Below are 21,535 nucleotides of genomic sequence, written 5' to 3'. Positions count from 1 at the left end.
TTGCCACACCATGATTAGCCCATTGACACTCTCTGGCACCCCATCATCGTTCCCAAGACATTTTTTCAAATATTTCTTTTTTTAATAAAGCGATAACCAATTCCTCTTCCTCCGCTTCTGATCCCCGATTGCAACAGTTCCACGTCCGATTCTGCTGGTTTTCACTCCTTTTCAACCGATTCCAATTCTGGCTCTGATTGCGTCAGTTCCGGTTCCCCTACTTCCATCCCCCTTTCCAAAATTCTGATTCCGCCAATGCCGCACCAAGCTCCATCAATTCTCAGGTTTTTTGTGTAGCTGCCTCCGTGATACTCGATTGCCTGTCATTGACAGTAGCTATTTTGTTATACGTTTTTATCAGTATGATTTTTACATTGAAGGATAAACACTCACAAGGAACTTGTTGCGTACTGATTTTTTGTTCTTATTGAATAAAAAAAACAAGTTTTTTCAACTGAAAGTAAGGAGCGACATTAAAACTTAAAACGAACAGAAATTACTTCGTATATGAAAGGGGCTGCTTCCTCATCAACGCCCCGCTCTTTATGCTAAAGTTTGACTCTTTCTCTCAACTCTTCTTTTTAAAACAGTAAAAAACTTTAGCGTAAAGAGCGGGGCGTTGATGAGGAAGCAGCCTCATCAACGTGGTTTCACGTGGAGAAAAATCAATGTAGAAGTTTCACTGAGAGAAAAATCAACATGCAACAAGTTTTACGAACAAAAATCAGCACGCAACAGGTTCCATGAACAAAGCCAGTTTCACAATAAGGAAAATCTATGTACAAGTTTCACGAAGAGAAGAGTCAGCATGTAACGGGTTTCACGAACAAAAATCAGCACGCAATAAGTTCCACGAATAAATTTCAGCACACAAAAAGTTCCATTAAAAAAAACGTTTTCCACTAGAAGATAAATCAATGTACAAGCTTGATGAAGAGTAAAATCAGGATAAAACAAGTTTCACGAACAAAAATCAGTACGCAACAAGTTTCATAAACAAAAATCAGCACGCAACAAGTTCCATGAGCAAAACCAGTTTCACGAGGTGAAAAATCAGTTTACTAGTTTCATTCAACAAGTTTCACGAACAAAAAATGAGCAAGCAGAAGATTCCGTCTGAGTGTTTATCCTTCCAAAGTAAAAATGATACTGATTGTTAATGTATAATAAATTAGCTATTGTCAATGACCGGTCGTATATTACCACGGAGGCAGCTGCATAGAAAAATCCTGGAGACGGAACTTGGAGCAGAATTGGTGGAATCGGAATTTTGGAATAGGGGACGGAAGTGGGAGAAACAGAACTGACACAACCGGAGCCAGATTTGGAATCGTCTTAACCCGGGTGGAAATGTGCAGAATTGGAAGTGGAACCTTTGTGACAGAGGTCAAAAGCAGGGGAAAAATTTGTTATAACTTCATTAAAAAATATACTTGAAAAATGTCCTAACAATGAAGATGGGGTTCCAGATGGTGCCAAAGGGCTAGTCACAGTGTGGTACTGTGGCGTGAAACGATAGGGTGTATCGGAGACTGTTGGCTTGCAAAAACATGAACTAATGGATTTAATGCATAGGTTATTACAAGAAAATATCTGAAAAATGTCTTAGGAGTAATCACGGGTGCCAGAGGGTCAACAAGAGTGTGCCACGGTTGCGTGAATTACCATGTAGGGCTTCACATTGAGGGTGGCTCTCAAAAACACGAATTAATGGACTTTAAGCATAATTTCATTAAGAAAATATCTGGAAAACATCTTGGAAATGATAATGCGTATCATGGGGTTGCCATTGGGGGCAGCCACATATTGTTTCGTTGACGTGAATGGCCGTGGAGGCAATCACGTTGAGGGATGGATGAGGGACCCGTTTGCCGTTCAGAGTGTGACACGATGACGTGAATTCCTTGGACTTACATGTTCTATAGCTTAACTTAAGGTGGGAGTTGTTAAAAGAATTTTTCAGTGATAAGGGGGGGGGGCTGAAATTTTAGATCCTGTCAAAGAAATGAGGCATTTTCATTAAGGCCTCTAAGAAATAATTCTTAACATGGTCTAAATTTATCCGTAATAACAACCCTCCCCTCTTTAGAATTGCTTGCTAGGGTAGGCTAATCACATATTGTCAAGGTTGCTTGAATATGCATAGCAATGGCTCAAAGAAACGTAGTATTCCCGTTAAAACTTCTAAGAAATAACTCTTAATTTGGTTTAAATTTATCTCTAATAACAATTTTCCCCCTCTGGAATTGCTTGCTAGGGTGGGCTAACCACATATTGTCTCATTGGCGTGAATTTGCATAGCCATGGCTCAAAGAAATGAGGCATTTTCATTATGACCTCTCGGAAATAACTCTTAATATGGCTTAAATTTATCCCTAATAACAAGCCTCACCTCTGAAAATGGTTGCTAGGGGTCCGCGTTGGAATTGGAATGCTAGGGGACCCCCCTGGAATTTCTCGTCAGGGGGTGGGTCAACCACATTGTCACGGTGGCGTGAATATGCATAGCCATGACTCAAAGAAACGTAGCTTTTCCATTAAAACCTCTTAGTAATAACATTTTATTTGTTTTGAATTTATCTCTAATAATAGACCCCCTTTAGAATCTGTTGCTAGGGGGCCCCTTTTGGAATTGGATGTCAGGGAACCCCACTAAAACTGCTCGCTATTGTCCCATTGGAAAGGATTCCTAGGCCCCCAGTGGAATTGGCTGTTAGGGGATCCTGATGGAATTGCTCGCTAGGAGATGGGTCAGCCACATATTGTCCCTTTGGCGTGAATATGCATATTCTTGGCTCAAAGAATCGTGGCATTTTTATCAAGACCTCTCAGAAATAACTCTTAATATAGCCAAAATTTACCTTTAATAACAAGCCCCGCCCGCTCTGAAATTGGTCGCTAGGACCCCATCCTTTCTTTAATTCACGCTTGTTTTTGTTTATTTTTTATTCTATATCTGTTTTTTTCTCGTTTTTTTTTCTATTTGTTGAGTTTTAACTGCTTTTTCTGTGATTTCATGGCTCTCTTTGCTTATATTTTATACTTTACAAGCCTTTTGACGTTTTGTTTTTTCTGTCTGTTAGATTTTAACTGCTCTTTCTGTGATTTCATGATTTTATAACGTTTTTCTATTAATAAAATTTTGATTACAATAAAGATTCTGTGTCTTTTTAGATTACTTGTTGCATGACGAATCTTTAATATGTTTTACTAATGCATTTTAAGCATCTTGTAGTCTATGCACATAGGTATCCCCATTCAGGAATGTCCTTAATATAAGTGTCAAATTCTGTGTATTAAAGAGGAAAAGGAAAAAAATTCGATCTTGTATGAAGTTTATCGTTTTCTCGCCATAATGGTACTCTCACTTATTTAATCTCTAATATTAATATTACCCAATAACACTCTAAAGCGTTACTTAACATGCAGGTACATGCCTAATGTAAGGAAGTTCTAGTAATAAATGGGACTGCCTTTTCGAATCCGAATTTGGACAAAAATTATTAGAATATAAACGTTCCCTTAGAAAAACGTCTTGACAGGAAATGAAATCTCTTAAAGTATTACGTAACACTCACGTGTGCATTGTCATTACGCGAGACCCCGTGTGTGCGCCCTCCACAGTTACAAGTGGGGATTCTCCACAGGGCCTGAATTCTAGCATATCACGCGAGATTGCGCCATCCTTAACATAGTAAACATTCCCTATTATATGTCATCCATAGAAATTTCGCAAGATCTTGAATAACGTCTTGTCTGTGAAATTGGTTGCTAGGGCCATTTACTGAGTTGCTCTTTAGGGCCCAGGTTGAACTAGATGCTAGGGTCTTCGGTGTTTGGTTGGCGGGTATTGAAATTGGATGCCAGAGCCATCGGTGGAAATGGATGCTAGTGCCCAGATGAAATTGGATGTTATGTTGACTAATGCATTTTAAGCATCTTGTAGTCTATGCACATAGGTATCCCCATTCAGGAATGTCCTTAATATAAGTGTCAAATTCTGTGTATTAAAGAGGAAAAGGAAAAAAATTCGATCTTGTATGAAGTTTATCGTTTTCTCGCCATAATGGTACTCTCACTTATTTAATCTCTAATATTAATATTACCCAATAACACTCTAAAGCGTTACTTAACATGCAGGTACATGCCTAATGTAAGGAAGTTCTAGTAATAAATGGGACTGCCTTTTCGAATCCGAATTTGGACAAAAATTATTAGAATATAAACGTTCCCTTAGAAAAACGTCTTGACAGGAAATGAAATCTCTTAAAGTATTACGTAACACTCACGTGTGCATTGTCATTACGCGAGACCCCGTGTGTGCGCCCTCCACAGTTACAAGTGGGGATTCTCCACAGGGCCTGAATTCTAGCATATCACGCGAGATTGCGCCATCCTTAACATAGTAAACATTCCCTATTATATGTCATCCATAGAAATTTCGCAAGATCTTGAATAACGTCTTGTCTGTGAAATTGGTTGCTAGGGCCATTTACTGAGTTGCTCTTTAGGGCCCAGGTTGAACTAGATGCTAGGGTCTTCGGTGTTTGGTTGGCGGGTATTGAAATTGGATGCCAGAGCCATCGGTGGAAATGGATGCTAGTGCCCAGATGAAATTGGATGTTAAGGCCCCTGATTGATTCGGATGCTAGGGCCCCGCTTGATTTTATTTCTTGGGCCCTATTGGTTAGGTCTGGGGGCTATTGGTGAAATTGGATTCTAGGGCCACGTTGGAATCACTCTCTAGGGGGTTTCCGATCGAATTGACTGCTAGGGTTTAGGGCCCCCTCTGGTTGATATGGTTGCTAGGGCTCCCGTTGAAATTGGATGCTAGGACCCCGAACAGGCAAAAGTAAACATTCCCTATGTCGTAACAGACACCTGCATTGCGAAGAGAACATTCTTTATGATGCAACATACACCTGCATCTCTTAGAAAATTAATAGCACCTGCGTCTTGAGGGGATTGCCGTTCAACTTAAATCATTAAAGGGAGAAAGGAGTGGTGGGTATGGGCGTCATAAAACCTTAAAAGTCTTCACTACTTACCAAAGCTTGTCGAATGCCGTCGAAATTGATTGGCGTTGAAATTTGCCTTGATAAAGAAATTAGACAATTTTCATCCCTGATTCAGAGGAGTAGATAATAATGTGACACCAAGAGGGCTATTTTAGGACAAGATTTGCAATTGAATGCATAAAAGAGGGGGTGAAGTTTTTTTTTTTGTTTCAATATTATAGTGCTAGGAAACAAAAAAGAAAATGTTCGATTGGCATATATTGATAAAATTCAATTTTTTACTTCTGAATTTATTGAAAAGAATATCAAGAAATATGATAAGAGTTACTCATAAGACGTAGTAAACACATAAATAAATACCACTTTTCCCCACAAAAACTCCCTGGCCTGTTAAGGAGGGGAAGATACTCGTCTTGTTTAGCACAAAAGCAAAAAAAAGCTAGAGAGAGAGAAAGAGAGAAAAAGGGAGAGAGATATCTAGAGAAAAGAGTGAGAAGAAAGAGAAAGAGATAAAAACCCAAAGAACTATACTTTAAAAAAATGAGCTGAAGTGCAAGCGTTTCTAAGCTGATACAAATGTATTTATATTGACTTCAGTATCATACAACATCGGAAAAGTTCTCGCTGAAACTAGATCCTTGTAAGAAAAAAAATAATAATAAAATAGACGTGACACAAAGAGATTCCTTGAAATATATATTTCAATTTCAAACTTTAGACAAGGAAAGGTACTTTGATCCTTCATTTGATGCATAAATCAGATATAGTGAATAGAATTCAAAGTATGGGAAAGCGTCACATTTTTCCAGCATTAAATTGAAAGAAATTGAAGCTGAATCAGCATCCTAATCTCCAGGAGTCGTTTCCAAGAATGTTTTCCTTTAATTCCTTTTTCAAAGTCTAAGATTCATGTCACAGTTCTTAAAAATATATATTCTCTCATTATTCTTTTTTAAATATTTACCAAATATATTCCTAGAACTTTTGAAATTGAATTAGAAAAATGGAATGAATAATTAATAATCATGGGATCATTATTTTTTGGAGAAAATATAATCATCGTGCCATAAACTAAAGAAAGTATTTCCCCTCTTTTGAATATAAATTATTGTGTTCCTCAATGTTCTGCAGTGGGCTATATTCTTCTAGTTGCATATGCAGGGGCTTGTTATTTCATAGCAGATAGAGATAAGTGCCAATGATCAGTCTAAAAAATATGGTTCATTCCCTCAGCCTTAAACCCATTATGGAGTAATTGCGTGTACTGGATACACTATTAAGCTACATTCTTTAACTTTTCAATTTTTTCTGCTTCCTCCCCCCTTCGCCTAGCCAAAGAGCTTTTCCTTTGAAAACCTTGAAGCTGTTATTTTGTTCTTTCAAACTATACAAACGCGACATGGGCCTTTAGGGTTGGTCATGGTGACATATAGGTATACCCTGGAATCAAATAATGCAAAGAATAAAACAAGAGATTTGACTGCTAGCGGAGTTGCATACGGGTGTTGCTTTTAGGGAGAGGTGAAAAGTTTTTACCGGGCAAAGGTGGCCTGCTGCTTCCAAGAGCATTTTCAGGTCAATTTTGTAGTTTAATTAAATAAAAAAAAACAAGTTTTTTAAACTGAAAGTAAGGAGTGACATCAAAACTTAAAACGCACAAAAATTACTTCGTATATGAAAAAGGCTGCTTCCTCATCAACGCCCCGCTCTTTACACTAAAGTTTGACTCTTTCTCTCAATTCTTCTTTTTAAAACAGTAAAAAACTTTAGCGTAAAGAGCGGGGAGTTGATGAGGAAGCAGCCTCTTTCATATACGAAGTAATTTCTGTGCGTTTTAAGTTTTGATGTCACTCCTTACTTTCAGTTGAAAAAACTTGTTTTTTTTATTTAATTTCTGAACGTTTTTGAATCAATGCATGTTTTGATTTTGGCTCTCCGCAGAGGAATAATCAAAACGAAATTTGCATATTTTTTTTTGGCTCAATGGCTTTCTCATAATTTTGATCGAATGATTTTGAGAAAAAAAGAGCGGGGGACGAAGCCTAGTTGCCCCCCGATTTTTTGGTTAATTAAAAAGGCAACTAGAACTTTTAATTTTATTTATTGGTAAAAGATTTACGTAACTTATAAATTAGCTTACGTAAAGAACTTTTGTATTCTCATGTTTTTATTACATATATGAGGGGATTCGCCCCATCGTCAGTACCTCGCTCTTTACACTAAAGCTTAAATTTTATCCCAATTCATTAAGAATGACCCCCTGAATCACAAAAGCCGTAGAATAAGTAGTTGAAATTACCGAAAATACTTTAGCGTAAAGAGCGAGGTATTAGAAGGAGGTGAGCCCCTCATATGGGTAATAATTTCTGTTTGTTTTAAGTTTTATTGCTGTTCCTTACTTCCAGCTGAAAAAGCTTTTTCACTTTTATTTTTTAATTGTTTTTTTTTTAATAATGCTAGTAAATCCTGCTCTCCCTTCATGGAAATTTTCTTCTCCCATTACAAATTCTCGAAGGAAGTTCCCCAGCATATCCCCCTCTTCTCAACCCCTCCCCCAAACCAAAACAATCCTCTTGAAAACGCCTGTATACTTCCCAATAACCATTACTATATGTAAGCACAGGTCAAAGTTTGTAACTTTTTGCCCCTCCCACGGGGACTCTGGGGGAGTAAGTCGTCCCCAAAGACATAGTTATAAGGTTTTTCGACTACGCTGAATAAAATGGCTATCTCAGAATTTTGATCCGTTGACTTTGGGAAAATAATTAGCGTGGGAGGGGGCCTAGGTGCCCTCCAATTTTTTTGGTCACTTAAAAAGGGCACTAGAACTTTTCATTTCCGTTAGAATGAGCCCTCTTGCAACATTCTAGGACAACTGGGTCGATACGATCACCCCTGGGGAAAAAAAACAACAAAAAAACAAATAAACACGCATCCGTGATCTGCCTTCTGGCAAAAAATGCAAAATTCCACATTTTTGTAGATAGGAGCTCGAACTTCTACAGTAGGGTTCTCTGATACGCTGAATCTGATGGTGTGATTTTCGTTAAGATTCTATGACTTTTAGGGGGCGTTTCCCCCTATTTTCTAAAATAACGCAAATTTTCTCAGGCTCGTAACTTTTGATGGGTAAGACTAAACTTGATGAAACTTATATATTTAAAACCGGCATTAAAATGCGATTCTTTTGATGTAGCTATTGGTATCAAAATTCCATTTTTTAGAGTTTTGGTTTCTATTGAGCCGGGTCGCTCCTTACTACAATTCGTTACCACGAACTGTTTGATGAGATATTTTTTGATCAGTCTTTAGGAAGAGTAGATTTGTATTGCCCGAGGAACATAAAGCATGTGTTTAACCTTTGGTCGGCTCAGCTACAAAAGTCTAACTGGACTACTACTTTGGTTTCGTTTTTTCGCCTTAAATTGAACACTGTAGTTACCAATCCGATAAAACTTTAAAATGGTATGTTCCAAGAAGAATTTTTGTTATTAAAGTGACCACACGTTCCTTATAGACAGTCTCAAAATATGCTGCTTCTTCTTAAAAACAGCTTATTTTCTTATTGGGCTTATTGTGTCATCAGTTTATTGTGTCTTATTTTCATGTGTATAAAGATCCTTGGCATAAGATGCTTGCCCCATAAGTGTCAAGTGGATCTGATTAATCTTTTTAAATAGTTAATAGAAAGGACATAATCTGTAAAAACCGTCATTGTCATAGGGCTATGGGCCCAAGGTATTTGCCCGATAATTTCCAATCTGATCGATTGAAAAAAATGTCTTCCTTTCTGCTGAAAAGTCGGCTGTGTGGCGTGATTTGTAGGGGCACGTTATGTCTTTATGCCTTCAATCATTGCGGATTTTGAATTTAAATAAGACGTTACCTGCCTATTTTTCTGCTAAAAAGTTAGTAGTGGATGGGGCATAAGCGCAACTTGCACTCTGCTTATTTTTACGCCGAAACAAGGCTTGCCAAGCTTGCAGTCCCAAACTCAGCTTGTTTACTCACGGAGTCAGGACTTGAGCCTTGGAAATCGTAAGTTTCTATCTATTTGTATCAGTCTACTCAATGATTTTTTTTTGTATCTCCTCCACAGGAAAAATTGTCTGCTCAATTAAGAATCGGATCTATAACCCTATGACCATAACTGTTTAACATGGATAAGTAGTCCAGCGAAAACTGGAAATAACCCTGGAGTTCAAACTTCTCCCAATATAGGTGGCATTGATGTTTATTTGCTTTTGTTTCTTTGGTGTGATGTTATAAAAAGCAACCTGGTTCAAATATGTCACCGAAAAGGCATTCATATCTAAGTCTTTTTACCTTTGATGTTATTCAAGCGTAGATTCTTTGATCAATATGAATAGATTTTGCGAGCTCTGGAAAAAATATTGATTGTAACGAATGGTTATATGTTGCCAATTGAATGGAAAAGCCCTTTCTAACCTCCCTCTTGAATCGTCCGGTATATTGGAAAGATATTTTCGTCCGATCTCGACTGTAATCCAAGCATGATAAAATCAAACTGGATTCGATTAGAAGACTTTGCTCCTTTTGTGAGGCTAAATTGAAGAGATAGGTTTTTCGCAGAGCTGAATCAACATTCAGACTCAGAAGCTGAATGCGTTTCAACTTCTGTAGAAAATTCAGTGGGCTTATATTTATTATTTTTTTTTTTTTTTGGTGTAAGTCATTTTAACAGATTTTCAAGACTGTTAAAAGCAACTTACGATTTACATTTTTTTTTGGAGGCTGCTACTCGTTAGTAGCTCTTATTAAAGTATATAAGTTGTTAAGCAGCTGGATAATTTCGGAGCGAGGTGTTTAAAAAAAAAATAACACTAACACCCCGATATTGGTAAATTCTCTAGAAAAATGTCGAGACTCCTATTTCATTATTGGTCAAATTTATCTGTAATGATCTATCACATTTCCCCGTAGACAGGGAAGATGGCCTTTGGGGCAACTTGCTGCTCCTCGAAATATCAAGGTTTTTGTCGTATTCTCCTATGTATTTATATTTTCCTACATATTTGATATTCTCCTATTTATTTCATATTCTTCTGTATATTTTATATTCTCCTATGTATTTTATATTCTCCTTTATATTTATATGTTCCTATATGTTATATATTATCCTATGTATCTTATGTCCTTATATGTATTTTATGTTCTCCTATATGTTTTATCTTCTCCTATGTATTTTATATTCTCCTATATATTTTACATTCTCCTGTATGTTTAATATTTTCCTGTATATTTTATTTTATCCTATGTATTTTATATTCTCCTATATATTTTATATTGTCCCATGTACTTTATATTGTCCTATATTTTATCTTGTCCTATGTTTTATGTTCTCCTATGTTTTTTCTATTCTCCTATATATTTTATATTCTCCTATATAGTTTATTTTCTCCTATGTATTTTATATTCTAGGAGAATATTAAAAACAGGAGAAAACAGCAAAGAAGAATATAAAAGACATGGGAGGATATAAACTATATAGGAGAACGTAATAAAATATATTAGTATATAAAATATAATAAATATGCAGGAGAATATAAATATATGGTTCGTTTTCTTTTTGTTTTTATTTCAGTTTAGCTCATCCACAATATTATCATGCATACGTGCCTTTTCTGAGTCTTTCACTTTGTTGTTGCCAGTATAACAAACAGGAAATGGTGATCAAGAGTGCTTCTCCATAATTACTTAAACAATCGTCAATGTTAGTCTTGGCTTTTTCCAAAAAAAATAACTTAAAACAAAATACATTCTAAATGTTTTCTCTTTTTTAATTTCATGTATCCAAAATTGTTAAGACTTCCAGGAATGAATACCAGCATATATATTGAGCTGTCGATCCATATTCATTTTTTTCTATAATTTTGGTTGTGATGTTTTTTCTTTTCTTTTTTTTTTGATAGTATAAGAAATAAAACACACAACTCAAAATAAGGACTGTTTTCAGTCCTGTTTTCAAGTACAAACTATATTCTAGTCTTTAGAAGGCATGGGGGGCGTCAGCCCCACTCCTGTTAGTTTCTGCTAGTTTTGTGTTTGATTCGGTCATTTATTTAATTTCTGTTCGTATCGGGTTTCATTTATTCATTGAATATGATTTATGGTTTCACGCTTGATAAATAATTTCACTTCATTTCTGCTCTTATATGGTTTAATGTAGCTCTTTAATTTTCTGTGAAAAACTTCTTTTGTGGAAAAGATTTTATAAAATTAATATATAAAAAGACCAACTTAGGAGACAGTTTACAACCCTATTGAACAACCCTGTCATTATACAATCATTATACGATCGAAAAAAGAAAAGAAAGCACGCGGAAAACATACGTTCACGATGTAGATTCTAAAGTTTGGTTTTATTTTTCATTTTATGGATGAAGTGAAAAACTAATTAACCAATGAAAGACGGTTTTTTGATTGAAACCGTTTCTTCTTTGTCCTTTCATTGATTGAATTGCTTTTTGTTTTGTCTAGAAACTGCTGAATGAAAACTGAGATTAGTGGGAATTAGTGGCATTCCGTTTTAGCCTGTATTCGGGCTCTGAGTGAGAAATTCAGAACAGCTTTGTCAAAAATTAATACAATAACTTGCGTTAGTTGTGTAAAATCGTTGTCATTTCGTACTGAATTCTGGATAAGATACGATAAGTAGAGAATGGTATGCAATGTAGTCCAATTTCTTCGGATAAATTTTGGATTGATCGCTGTCACCAGTAATTTGAGGAACGGATTTGGTACTTGTGTGTTATTCAGAACACTCAATAAGTAAAGTTAGGCTAGGTATCTTCTATCACTATGCGTTCCTTCTCGTAATGTTCCTTCTTGTAAGAGTATAAAGTCATGTTGTGTCCATTGACACACTATTGTGGGCAACAACCTCTTATCCTGGAAAAATATGATTGCCTCTTTTTCAGTCTTTGACGAATCTTCATTTCAAAATCCATGTTCAGACACAATCTTCTATTACTATGCGTAGCAAACTAAATTGAGTTTTGTCTTTGTGGCTATCAACCGATTTTTCTCATAAAATGTACCTGCATCGTAGTTTGTTTCACGAAAGAACCTAACTTCCCTTATTGAGTGTGTTCTGAATCATACACAATTACCACGGATTTTTTAGTGCCAAAATAATATCGAGTAAGATTTCAAATTGACGAAAGGTCTTCAAACTTGATTCTGTTATTACGATTTAAAGATTTTTTTATGGAAAAAAAAATTATTACGTGATAAAGATTTCTATTGTAAACTAGCTGTGGGGGTGGCGCTTCGCGCCACCCCAACACCTAGTTGGTGGGGGCGCTTCGCACCCCCCCAAGCCCCCCCGCGCGCGCAAGTCGTTACGCGCCATTGTAGTTGTGTCCCTGTGTCCCACCTGTGAATATATATATATATATATATATATATATATATATATATATATATATATATATCTATATATATAAAAATAAGTTGTCTGTGTGTGGATCTGTGGATCAGGTGACGTCACCTGAAAAAACTGGATCAGGTGACGTCAAAACTGAAAAAAATAAAAAAAGGCAAAAACTACAAAAAAAACTAAAAACTAATAAAAAAAATAAAAAAGCTAAAAAACTAAAAAAACTAAAAAAAGGCAAAAACTACAAAAAAAACTAAAAACTAATAAAAAAGCTAAAAAACTAAAAAAACTAAAAAAAGGCAAAAACTACAAAAAATACTAAAAACTAATAAAAAAAATAAAAAAGCTAAAAAACTAAAAAAACTAAAAAAACTAAAAAAAGGTAAAAAACTAAAAAAACTAAAAACTAAAAAAAACTAAAAAAAAGGAAAAAACTGAAAAATAAGCTAAAATAAAGGTAAAAACCAATAAAAACTAAAAAAAAAACTGAAAAAACTAAAAAAAAGGCAAAAACTACAAAAAAAAACTAAAAACTAAAAAACTAAAAAAACTAAAAAAACTAAAAAAAGTAAAAAACTAAAAAAAATAAAAAATAAAAAAAAACTAAAAAAAGGAAAAAACTGAAAAATAAGCTAAAATAAAGGTAAAAACCAATAAAAAACTAAAAAGAAAAAAAGGAAAAAACTAAAAAAAATTTTCATCTAAAAAACTAAAAAAACTAAAAAAGGTAAAAACTAAAAGAACTAAAAAAAAAAATAAATAAATGACGACACTCAAAGAGAAAGCAACCAGGACAAAAGGAATGTTCGATTAGCAATCAACAAAGCACCGGGACACAGGGAGTATAAATGACGACCAGGACATAGGCTAAGTAAAAAAAAAACTAACAAAACTAAAAAGAAGGTACAAACTACAAAAAAACTAAAAAGAAAAAAAAACTACAAACTAATAAAAAAACTAAAAAATCTAAAAATCTAAATAAACTAAAAAAGAAAAAAAAGGAAAAAAATAAAGGAGAAAAACAAAACTAAAAAACGAATGTATATACAGACCGGGACACCGGGATACAAATGACGACCGGGACACAGGGAATATAAATGACGACCGGGACACAGGGACACAACTACAACGGGGACACCGGGGGAAACAGGGGGATATAAATGACGACCGGGACAAAAAAACTAAAAAGAAAAAAAAACTAAAAACTAATAAAAAAACTAAAAAATCTAAAAATCTAAATAAACTAAAAAAGAAAAAAAAAGGAAAAAAATAAAGGAGAAAAACAAAGCTAAAAAACGAATGTATATAGGCTACAGACCGGGACACCGGGATACAAATGACGACCGGGACACAGGGACACAACTACAACGGGGACACCGGGGGAAACAGGGGGATATAAATGACGACCGGGACACCGGGACAGGGAATGGTCGATTAGCAATCACCATCAACAAAGCTCAAGGGCAATCATTAGAATCATGAGGTATAGATCTGAATACAGATTGTTTTCCCATGGACCATTATATGTTGCATGTTCAAGAGTCGGTAAACCTGACAATCTATTTATATGCAAAGACAATGGGACAGCAAAGAATGTTGTATATTCGCAAGTTTTACGTAGTTAAAACCATATATATATCTTCTATATATATAAAAATAAGTTGTCTGTGTGTGGATCTGTGGATCAGGTGACGTCAACTAAAAAAAAACTTAAAAAAAAGGAAAAAACTGAAAAATAGAAGAGAAAAAGAAAACTAATAAAATTAAGAATAAAAATAAAAAAAATAAAAAAGATAAAAACTAAAAAAAAAAGTAAAAAGAAAAAACGAAAAAAAACTAAAAAAGCTAAAAAAAGGTAAAAACCAATAAAAAACTAAAAAGAAAAAAAGGAAAAAAAACAAAAAAAAATTTTCATCTAAAAAACTAAAAAAAACTAAAAAAGGTAAAAACTAAAAGAACTAAAAAAGAAAAAAAAACTAAAAAAAGGAAAAAAACTGAAAAATAAAGGAGAAAAAGAAAACTAAAAAAATATAAATAAAAATAAAAAAACTAAAAAGATAAAAACTTCAAAAAAAACTATAAGATAAAAACTAAAAAAAAAGTAAAAATAAAAAACGAAAAAAAACTAAAAAAGCTAAAAAAAAAGGTAAAAACCAATAAAAAACTAAAAAGAAAAAAAGGAAAAAAACTAAAAAAAATTTTCATCTAAAAAACTAAAAAAAACTAAAAAAGGTAAAAACTAAAAGAACTAAAAAAGAAAAAAAAACTAAAAAAAGGAAAAAAACTGAAAAATAAAGGAGAAAAAGAAAACTAAAAAAATATAAATAAAAATAAAAAAACTAAAAAGATAAAAACTTCAAAAAAAACTAAAAGAAAAAAACTAAAAAACCTAAAAAAAGGTCAAAACCAATAAAAAAGAACTAAAAGGGGAACACTGGGACACAAATGACGACCGGGATACTGGGAATATAAATGACGACCGGGACACAGGGAATGTTCAATTAGCAATCACCATCAACAAAGCTCAAGGGCAATCATTAGAATCATGAGGTATAGATCAGAATATGGATTGTTTTTCCCATGGACAATTATATGTTGCATGTTCAAGAGTCGGTAAACCTGACAATCTAAATAAATGACGACACTCAAAGAGAAAGCGACCGGGACAAAAGGAATGTTCGATTAGCAATCAACAAAGCACCGGGACACAGGGAGTATAAATGACGACGACCGGGACACAGGGACATAAAAAAAGGTCAAAACCAATAAAAAAGAACTAAAAGGGGAACACTGGGACACAAATGACGACCGGGATACTGGGAATATAAATGACGACCGGGACACAGGGAATGTTCAATTAGCAATCACCATCAACAAAGCTCAAGGGCAATCATTAGAATCATGAGGTATAGATCTGAATATGGATTGTTTTTCCCATGGACAATTATATGTTGCATGTTCAAGAGTCGGTAAACCTGACAATCTAAATAAATGACGACGATCAAAGAGAAAGTGACCGGGACAAAAGGAATGTTCGATTAGCAATCAACAAAGCACCGGGACACAGGGAGTATAAATGACGACGACCGGGACACAGGGACATAACTACAAAGGGGACGCCGGGGTGCACAGGGGGATATATAAATGACGATGGCGACTCAGGGAATGGTCGATTAGCAATCACCATCAACAAAGCTCAAGGGCAATCATTAGAATCATGAGGTATAGATCTGAATACGGATTGTTTTCCCATGGACCATTATATGTTGCATGTTCAAGAGTCGGTAAACCTGACAATCTATTTATATGCACAGACAATGAGACAGCAAAGAATGTTGTCACAGGTGGGACATATGGACACAACTACAATGGCGCGTAACTAATATGGCACGTAACGACTTACGCGCGCGGGGGGGCTTGGGGGGGCGCGAAGCGCCCCCACAAACTAGGTGTTGGGGTGGCGCGAAGCGCCACCCCAACAGCTAGTATATATATATATATATATATATATAATATATATATATATATATATATATATATATATATATATATATATATATATATATATATATATATATATATATATACTAGCTGTTGGGGTGGCGCTTCGCGCCACCCCAACACCTAGTTGGTGGGGGCGCTTCGTGCCCCCCCAAGCCCCCCCCCCCCGCGCGCGCAAGTCGTTACGCGCCATATTAGTTACGCGCCATTGTAGTTGCGTCCCTGTGTCCCACCTGTGAATATAGATAGATATATATATATATATATTTTTAACTACGTAAAACTTGCGAATGTACAACATTCTTGGCTGTCCCATTGTCTGTGCATATAAATAGATTGTCAGGTTTACCGACTCTTGAACATCTGAACAATCTGAAAAACAATCTGAGTTCAGATCTATACCTCATTATTCTTATGATTGCCCTTGAGCTTTGTTGATGGTGATCGCTAATCGAACATTCCCTGTGTCCCTGTCGTCATTTATATATCCCCCTGTGCCCCCCGGCGTCCCCGTTGTTGTTGTTTCCCTGTGTCCCAGTCGTCATTTGTGTCCCGGTGTCCTAGTCTGTAATTTCTCTTTGAGTGTCGCGGTCGTCATTTATATTCCCTGTGTCGTGGTATCCCGGTCATCATTTTTGTCTCGGTCATCATTTGTGTTCCGGTGTCCCGGTCTGTAATTTCTCTTTGAGTGTCTTGGTGGTCATTTATATTCCCTGTGTCCCGGTCTGTATATACATTCGTTTTTGAATTGGTCTTTTTTTAGGTTTTAGTTTTGTACCTTTTTTTTATTTTTTTTCTTTTTTTTTTTAGTTTTGTTTTTCTCCTTTATTTTTCATTTTTTTTCCGTTTTCATTCTATTTTCTTTTTTAGTTTTTTTTTTAGCTTTTTAGCTTTTTAGTTTTTTATTAGTTTTTAGTTTTTTTTTCTTTTTAGTTTTTTTGTAGTTTTTACCTTTTTTTTAGTTTTTAATTTTTTTTTACTTATGTCCTGGTCATCATTTATACTCCCTGTGTCCCGGTCGTCATTTGTGTCCCGGTGCTTTGTTGATGGTGATTGCTAATCGAACATTCCTTGTGTCCCGGTCGTCATTTATATTCCCTTTGTGCCGGTGTCCCGGTCGTCATTTGTGTCCCGATGTCCCGGTCTGTAATTTCGTCAGTCGAAAACATGACGTCAGCCGACACAGAAACATGACGTCACCTGATCCACAGACAGACAGACAGACAACTTATTTTTATATATATAGATATATATATATATATATATATATATATATATATATATATATATATATATATATATATATATATATATATTTTTAACTATGCAAAACTTGCGAATGTACAACATTCTTGGCTGTCCCATTGTCTGTGCATATAAATAGATTGTCAGGTTTACCGACTCTTGAACATGCAACATATAATTGTCCATGGGAAAAACAATCTGTATTCAGATCTATACCTCATTATTCTAATGATTGACCTTGAGCTTTGTTGATGGTGATTGCTAATCGAACATTCCCTGTGTCCCTGTCGTCATTTATGTATCCCCTTGTGCCCCCGACGTCCCCGTTGTTGTTGTTTCCCTGTGTCCCGGTCGTCATTTGTGTCCCGGTGTCCCAGTCTGTTATGTCTCTTTGAGTGTCGCGGTCGTCATTTATATTCCCTGTGGCGCGGTGTCCCGGTCGTCATTTTTGTCCGGTCATCATTTGTGTTCCGGTGCCCCGGTCTGTAATTTCTCTTTGAGTGTCCTGGTCGTCATTTATATTCCCTGTGTCCCAGTCGTAATTTGTGTCCCGGTGCTTTGTTGATGGTGATTGCTAATCGAACTTTCCTTGTGTCCCGGTCGCTTTCTCTTTGAGTGTCCCGGTCGTAATTAATATTCCCTATGTCCCGGTGTGCCGGTCGTCATTTGTGTCCCGATGTCCCGGTGTGTAATGTCGTCCATCAACAAACATGACGTCAGTCGACACACAAACATGACCTCACTCGACACACAGACAACTTATTTTTATATATATAGATGTCCCGGTGTCCCGGTCGTCATTTGTGTCCCGATCTCCCGGTGTGTAATTTCGTCAATCAACAAACATGACGTCAGTCGACACACAAACATGACGTCACTCGACACACACACACACAGAGACAACTTATTTGTATATATATTGATATATATATATACTGTAATTTTTTTTTTATTTTTCGTTGCGTTGTGTTAAACTTGAAGAGGTTTGTATTGTTTTTGCGTGATTGGCAGAAGTCCATAAAATAGAAAAAAAATTCTACGTTTTCTAAGATTCGTCAATAAATAGAGACACGGGGAACCTGCGTAATAATAATGGAGCTTATATATTGATTGGGTTTATGGTAATGCTTGTAAATTGAACCTATTGTTAAAATAAGTACCTCAACTATAAAAAGTTCCCTGGAAAATCAATCAAGAATGCAAGGTAAACGAAAAGCTAAATTAAATGTGAGCTAAGAATACTTTAGACAACTAAACCGGTGCACAAGAGAGGAAAAAAGTCAGTGTTTTAAAACTATAGACCAATAACAAACACTTCTGCTTCGTAGAATTTTTGAGAAAATAATAGTGATCAACATTCAAAACATTTTGAAGTTAACAATTTATGGAGAAAAGCTTAGCATGCTATAAAAAACGGTCATCTAGCACGCAACTTCTAGAAATAATAAATGATATTCGTAAAATGGCTGACAGTGAGTCATTTTTATTGAACTTATTTTGATTTCTCCAAAGCATTCGATAAAATATGTATAGAACTGTTGATTTGTAAGCGCGAGAAGCGTAAAATAAGTCCTCAAGCTTTCTTCGGATCTGCGAGTGTCTTACTGGAAGAATACAAAGTTTCGTAGTTGGTAGTAATGCCTAATCACCGATTAAGGTAGAAAGTGGAGTTATTCAGGGATCTGCCTAGGTTCCATACTATTTTTTATAGTATGTAATATGTTGAATGTTCGGGGAGTTTTGGACAACTTAAGAGCTCAATACCCAATAGTGATTTTTACCATTTTGCATACGAGTATCCTAGGTCTAATCTTGGAATGTGAAGTGTGGTGTTTTTTTGTCGCATTACCTTTTACTTATATTAAATATTCCAAGTGCTGTATTATATGTTTGTATTTATGCAAGTATTAGCAAAATTAGAAACATTTCAAATTTTTGCAATTATTAGAGTAGTGCTTATGTGCAAATATCTTGGTGACAGACATAGCATCAAATCGCCCTTACAACCCTATGCATCAAATGTGATTGGTGGTTTATATTTTCAATGCAAAACTCCATAGTCTTAGTTTGTATGTACTGGAGTTTTAGATTATCCTATTTTTCTTCCCCGAACTCCACTGACCTGAAATTTTATTTCCGAATTTAATTTCTTTTAAGGCGTTAAATCATACTTTGCTTTTGAATGGTTAACAGTGAATAGTTTTATCTTTTGATCGAATTGTATAGGTTAAACAATAGACGGCCGTCTATATTTTTTTTAAATATATATTACTTCAGTACTTTTTTATATATGCTTTTGAAATAAATAAAGTGCTACCGAATAGTTTTTAGTTTTAAGTCAGGGGATAAAAAGTTATTTTATTTGGCAGTCTTATAGTCTATTATAAAGGATTTATTGATAATAATATATTTTTCAGGCAATGGATCGGGAAATTGAAGAGAAAAAGGAAAGAGAAGCTAGACTTGAAGAGGAAAGAAAGAAGCAAGAAGAGCTAGAGAAAAAGCTGGAAGCCGAACGTGAGGTCTGTTTATTTTATTCCCTTTGAGTATTATATTTGTTTCGTTTTTTAACAGTCTTCATTTTGTTGCAAACCATTTTACAAGATGTCGTAATGTTTTGAGATTGTAACTTCGCCCAGCAAATCAATTATCATTCTCATTGCCTCATTTACAGTTAAAAGAATTGATCTCCACTTATCCAAGGATGGGTGGGCCTTATCATTTTAACCCTGATTATTACCAATTTGCAGACGGTAAAAACAGATACTTTATATGAAGGATTTTTACCTGTGTAAATAGGAGGGTGTGGGTGGCAGCTGCTCTCCCTAAAAGACATGTACCTAATCTTTTTGGAAGTCTTAGACTATTCCCACACAAATTTTTGATCCTCTCCCCCCCCCCCAAAAAAAAATTACAGACTCAACTTCCCTTTGAAGATTGTCTGTGGACGCCGAGCACCCGGGGCGGCTCGATCCAGTTGCTTCCCCCCTCCTTGAACGGCTCTGCTGACAATTAAGTCCTTTTAAATTGCAGTAATGTCAGTCGTCGTTAAGAAATGAGTAAAAAACTCAGACTTGTTATTAATAAGCAGGTGCCTCGGTCAACTTTAATAAAAACCAAATTCAACGGAGGTTTCAAATGTTTATTACCTACGTGCCTCGATACATCCCGTTTAGCGCAAGACGGGCAATGCGCGAATGATCATCCTACTCTTAGTCCTAATATGCTAGTATACTGAGTCCTATTAGGACAATGTACAAATGATCATAGTATACTAGGACTAAGAATAGGATGATCATTTGTGCATTGCCCGTCTTGTCCTAAACGGGATGTATCGGGGCACGTTTGTAAATAAACATTTGAAACCTTGGTTGAATTTGGTTTTTATCGAAGTTGACCGAGGCACCTTCTTATTAATTATAAGTTTGAGTTTTTTACTCATTTCTTAACGACGACTGACATTTCTGAAATGTAAAAGAATCAGATTGTCGTCAGAGCCGTTCAAGGGGGGGGGGCGCTACTGGTTCAAGCTGCCCTGACGCCGTAGTTGTGGGATTTGGCAGAAGTTTGTCCTATTTGGTAAAATGTTCATTTTGATATGGCTTTTTTATGATTTTATTTGAGTTGGGAGGGGGGGGGCTCTGTAATTAATTTTCCCCAGGCACTATCGACCTTAGGAGCGGCTCTGCTCGTCAGCTATTTTTTCTTTTCTTTTTTATAATCTTATCCTTTTTGGATTCAAGATATTCTTTTGTTCCCATCCTTTGTCACCAATTGGTTTTGCTCATTTATGAAAGTCACGGGGCTTGCGACTAAATTGGTGTAAAAGAAAAAAGGTAAAAAAGAAAAGCAAACCTTTTAAATTCAAAGAGAGTTTTCGTTTTTAGTCTCATCTTTTGTTCCCATCCTTTGTCACCAATTGGTTTTGCTCATTTATGAAAGTCACGGGGCTTGCGACTTAATTGGTGTAAAAGAAAAAGGGTAAAAAAGAAAAGCAAACCTTTTAAATTCAAACAGAGTTTTCGTTTTTAGTCTCAATTTTCCAACGTCTTTTTGTCATTAACAATAGAATAATTAAGAAGAAAAAGAACGCTTTCAAGGACTTCCGGAAATCAGACCACAATCACTTCTTTTTCTCATCTTAGTTGTGGCGAAAAAACCTCTGAATAGAGAATCACGCTGGTAATTGAATTCAATGGTTTCATTTTCTGTTTATCTTTTGGTAAAATTTTTGATTCTTGAAGACAAGGCTTACAATAATAGTGTCAAAGGAAAAGATCTCTGCATCCTTGTATTTCTTATTGTGTATTGATATTTCAACAAAAAACATATTTCCCTTCTACTAATAATAGGTGTACCTAGGGATTTG

The 21,535-nt window shown here is 35.4% G+C and overlaps 1 protein-coding gene across 1 annotated transcript in view; it reads left to right on the top strand.

The window, feature by feature from the left end:
- LOC136042667 (DDRGK domain-containing protein 1-like) overlaps window positions 1–19,729 on the top strand; it is a 44,806-nt gene extending 25,077 nt beyond the window's left edge. Inside the window, exon 4 of the mRNA XM_065727631.1 lies at window positions 19,584–19,729. Coding sequence (XP_065583703.1) covers window positions 19,584–19,712 — 129 coding nt within the window. The 3' untranslated portion in view covers window positions 19,713–19,729. The remainder of the gene's footprint in view (window positions 1–19,583) is intronic.
- Window positions 19,730–21,535: the final 1,806 nt, after the last annotated feature.

The sequence above is a fragment of the Artemia franciscana genome, unplaced genomic scaffold, assembly GCF_032884065.1.
Source record: "Artemia franciscana unplaced genomic scaffold, ASM3288406v1 Scaffold_1697, whole genome shotgun sequence".
NCBI classification, from domain to species: Eukaryota; Metazoa; Arthropoda; class Branchiopoda; order Anostraca; family Artemiidae; genus Artemia; species Artemia franciscana.
This window is presented reverse-complemented; position numbering and strand designations above follow the sequence as displayed.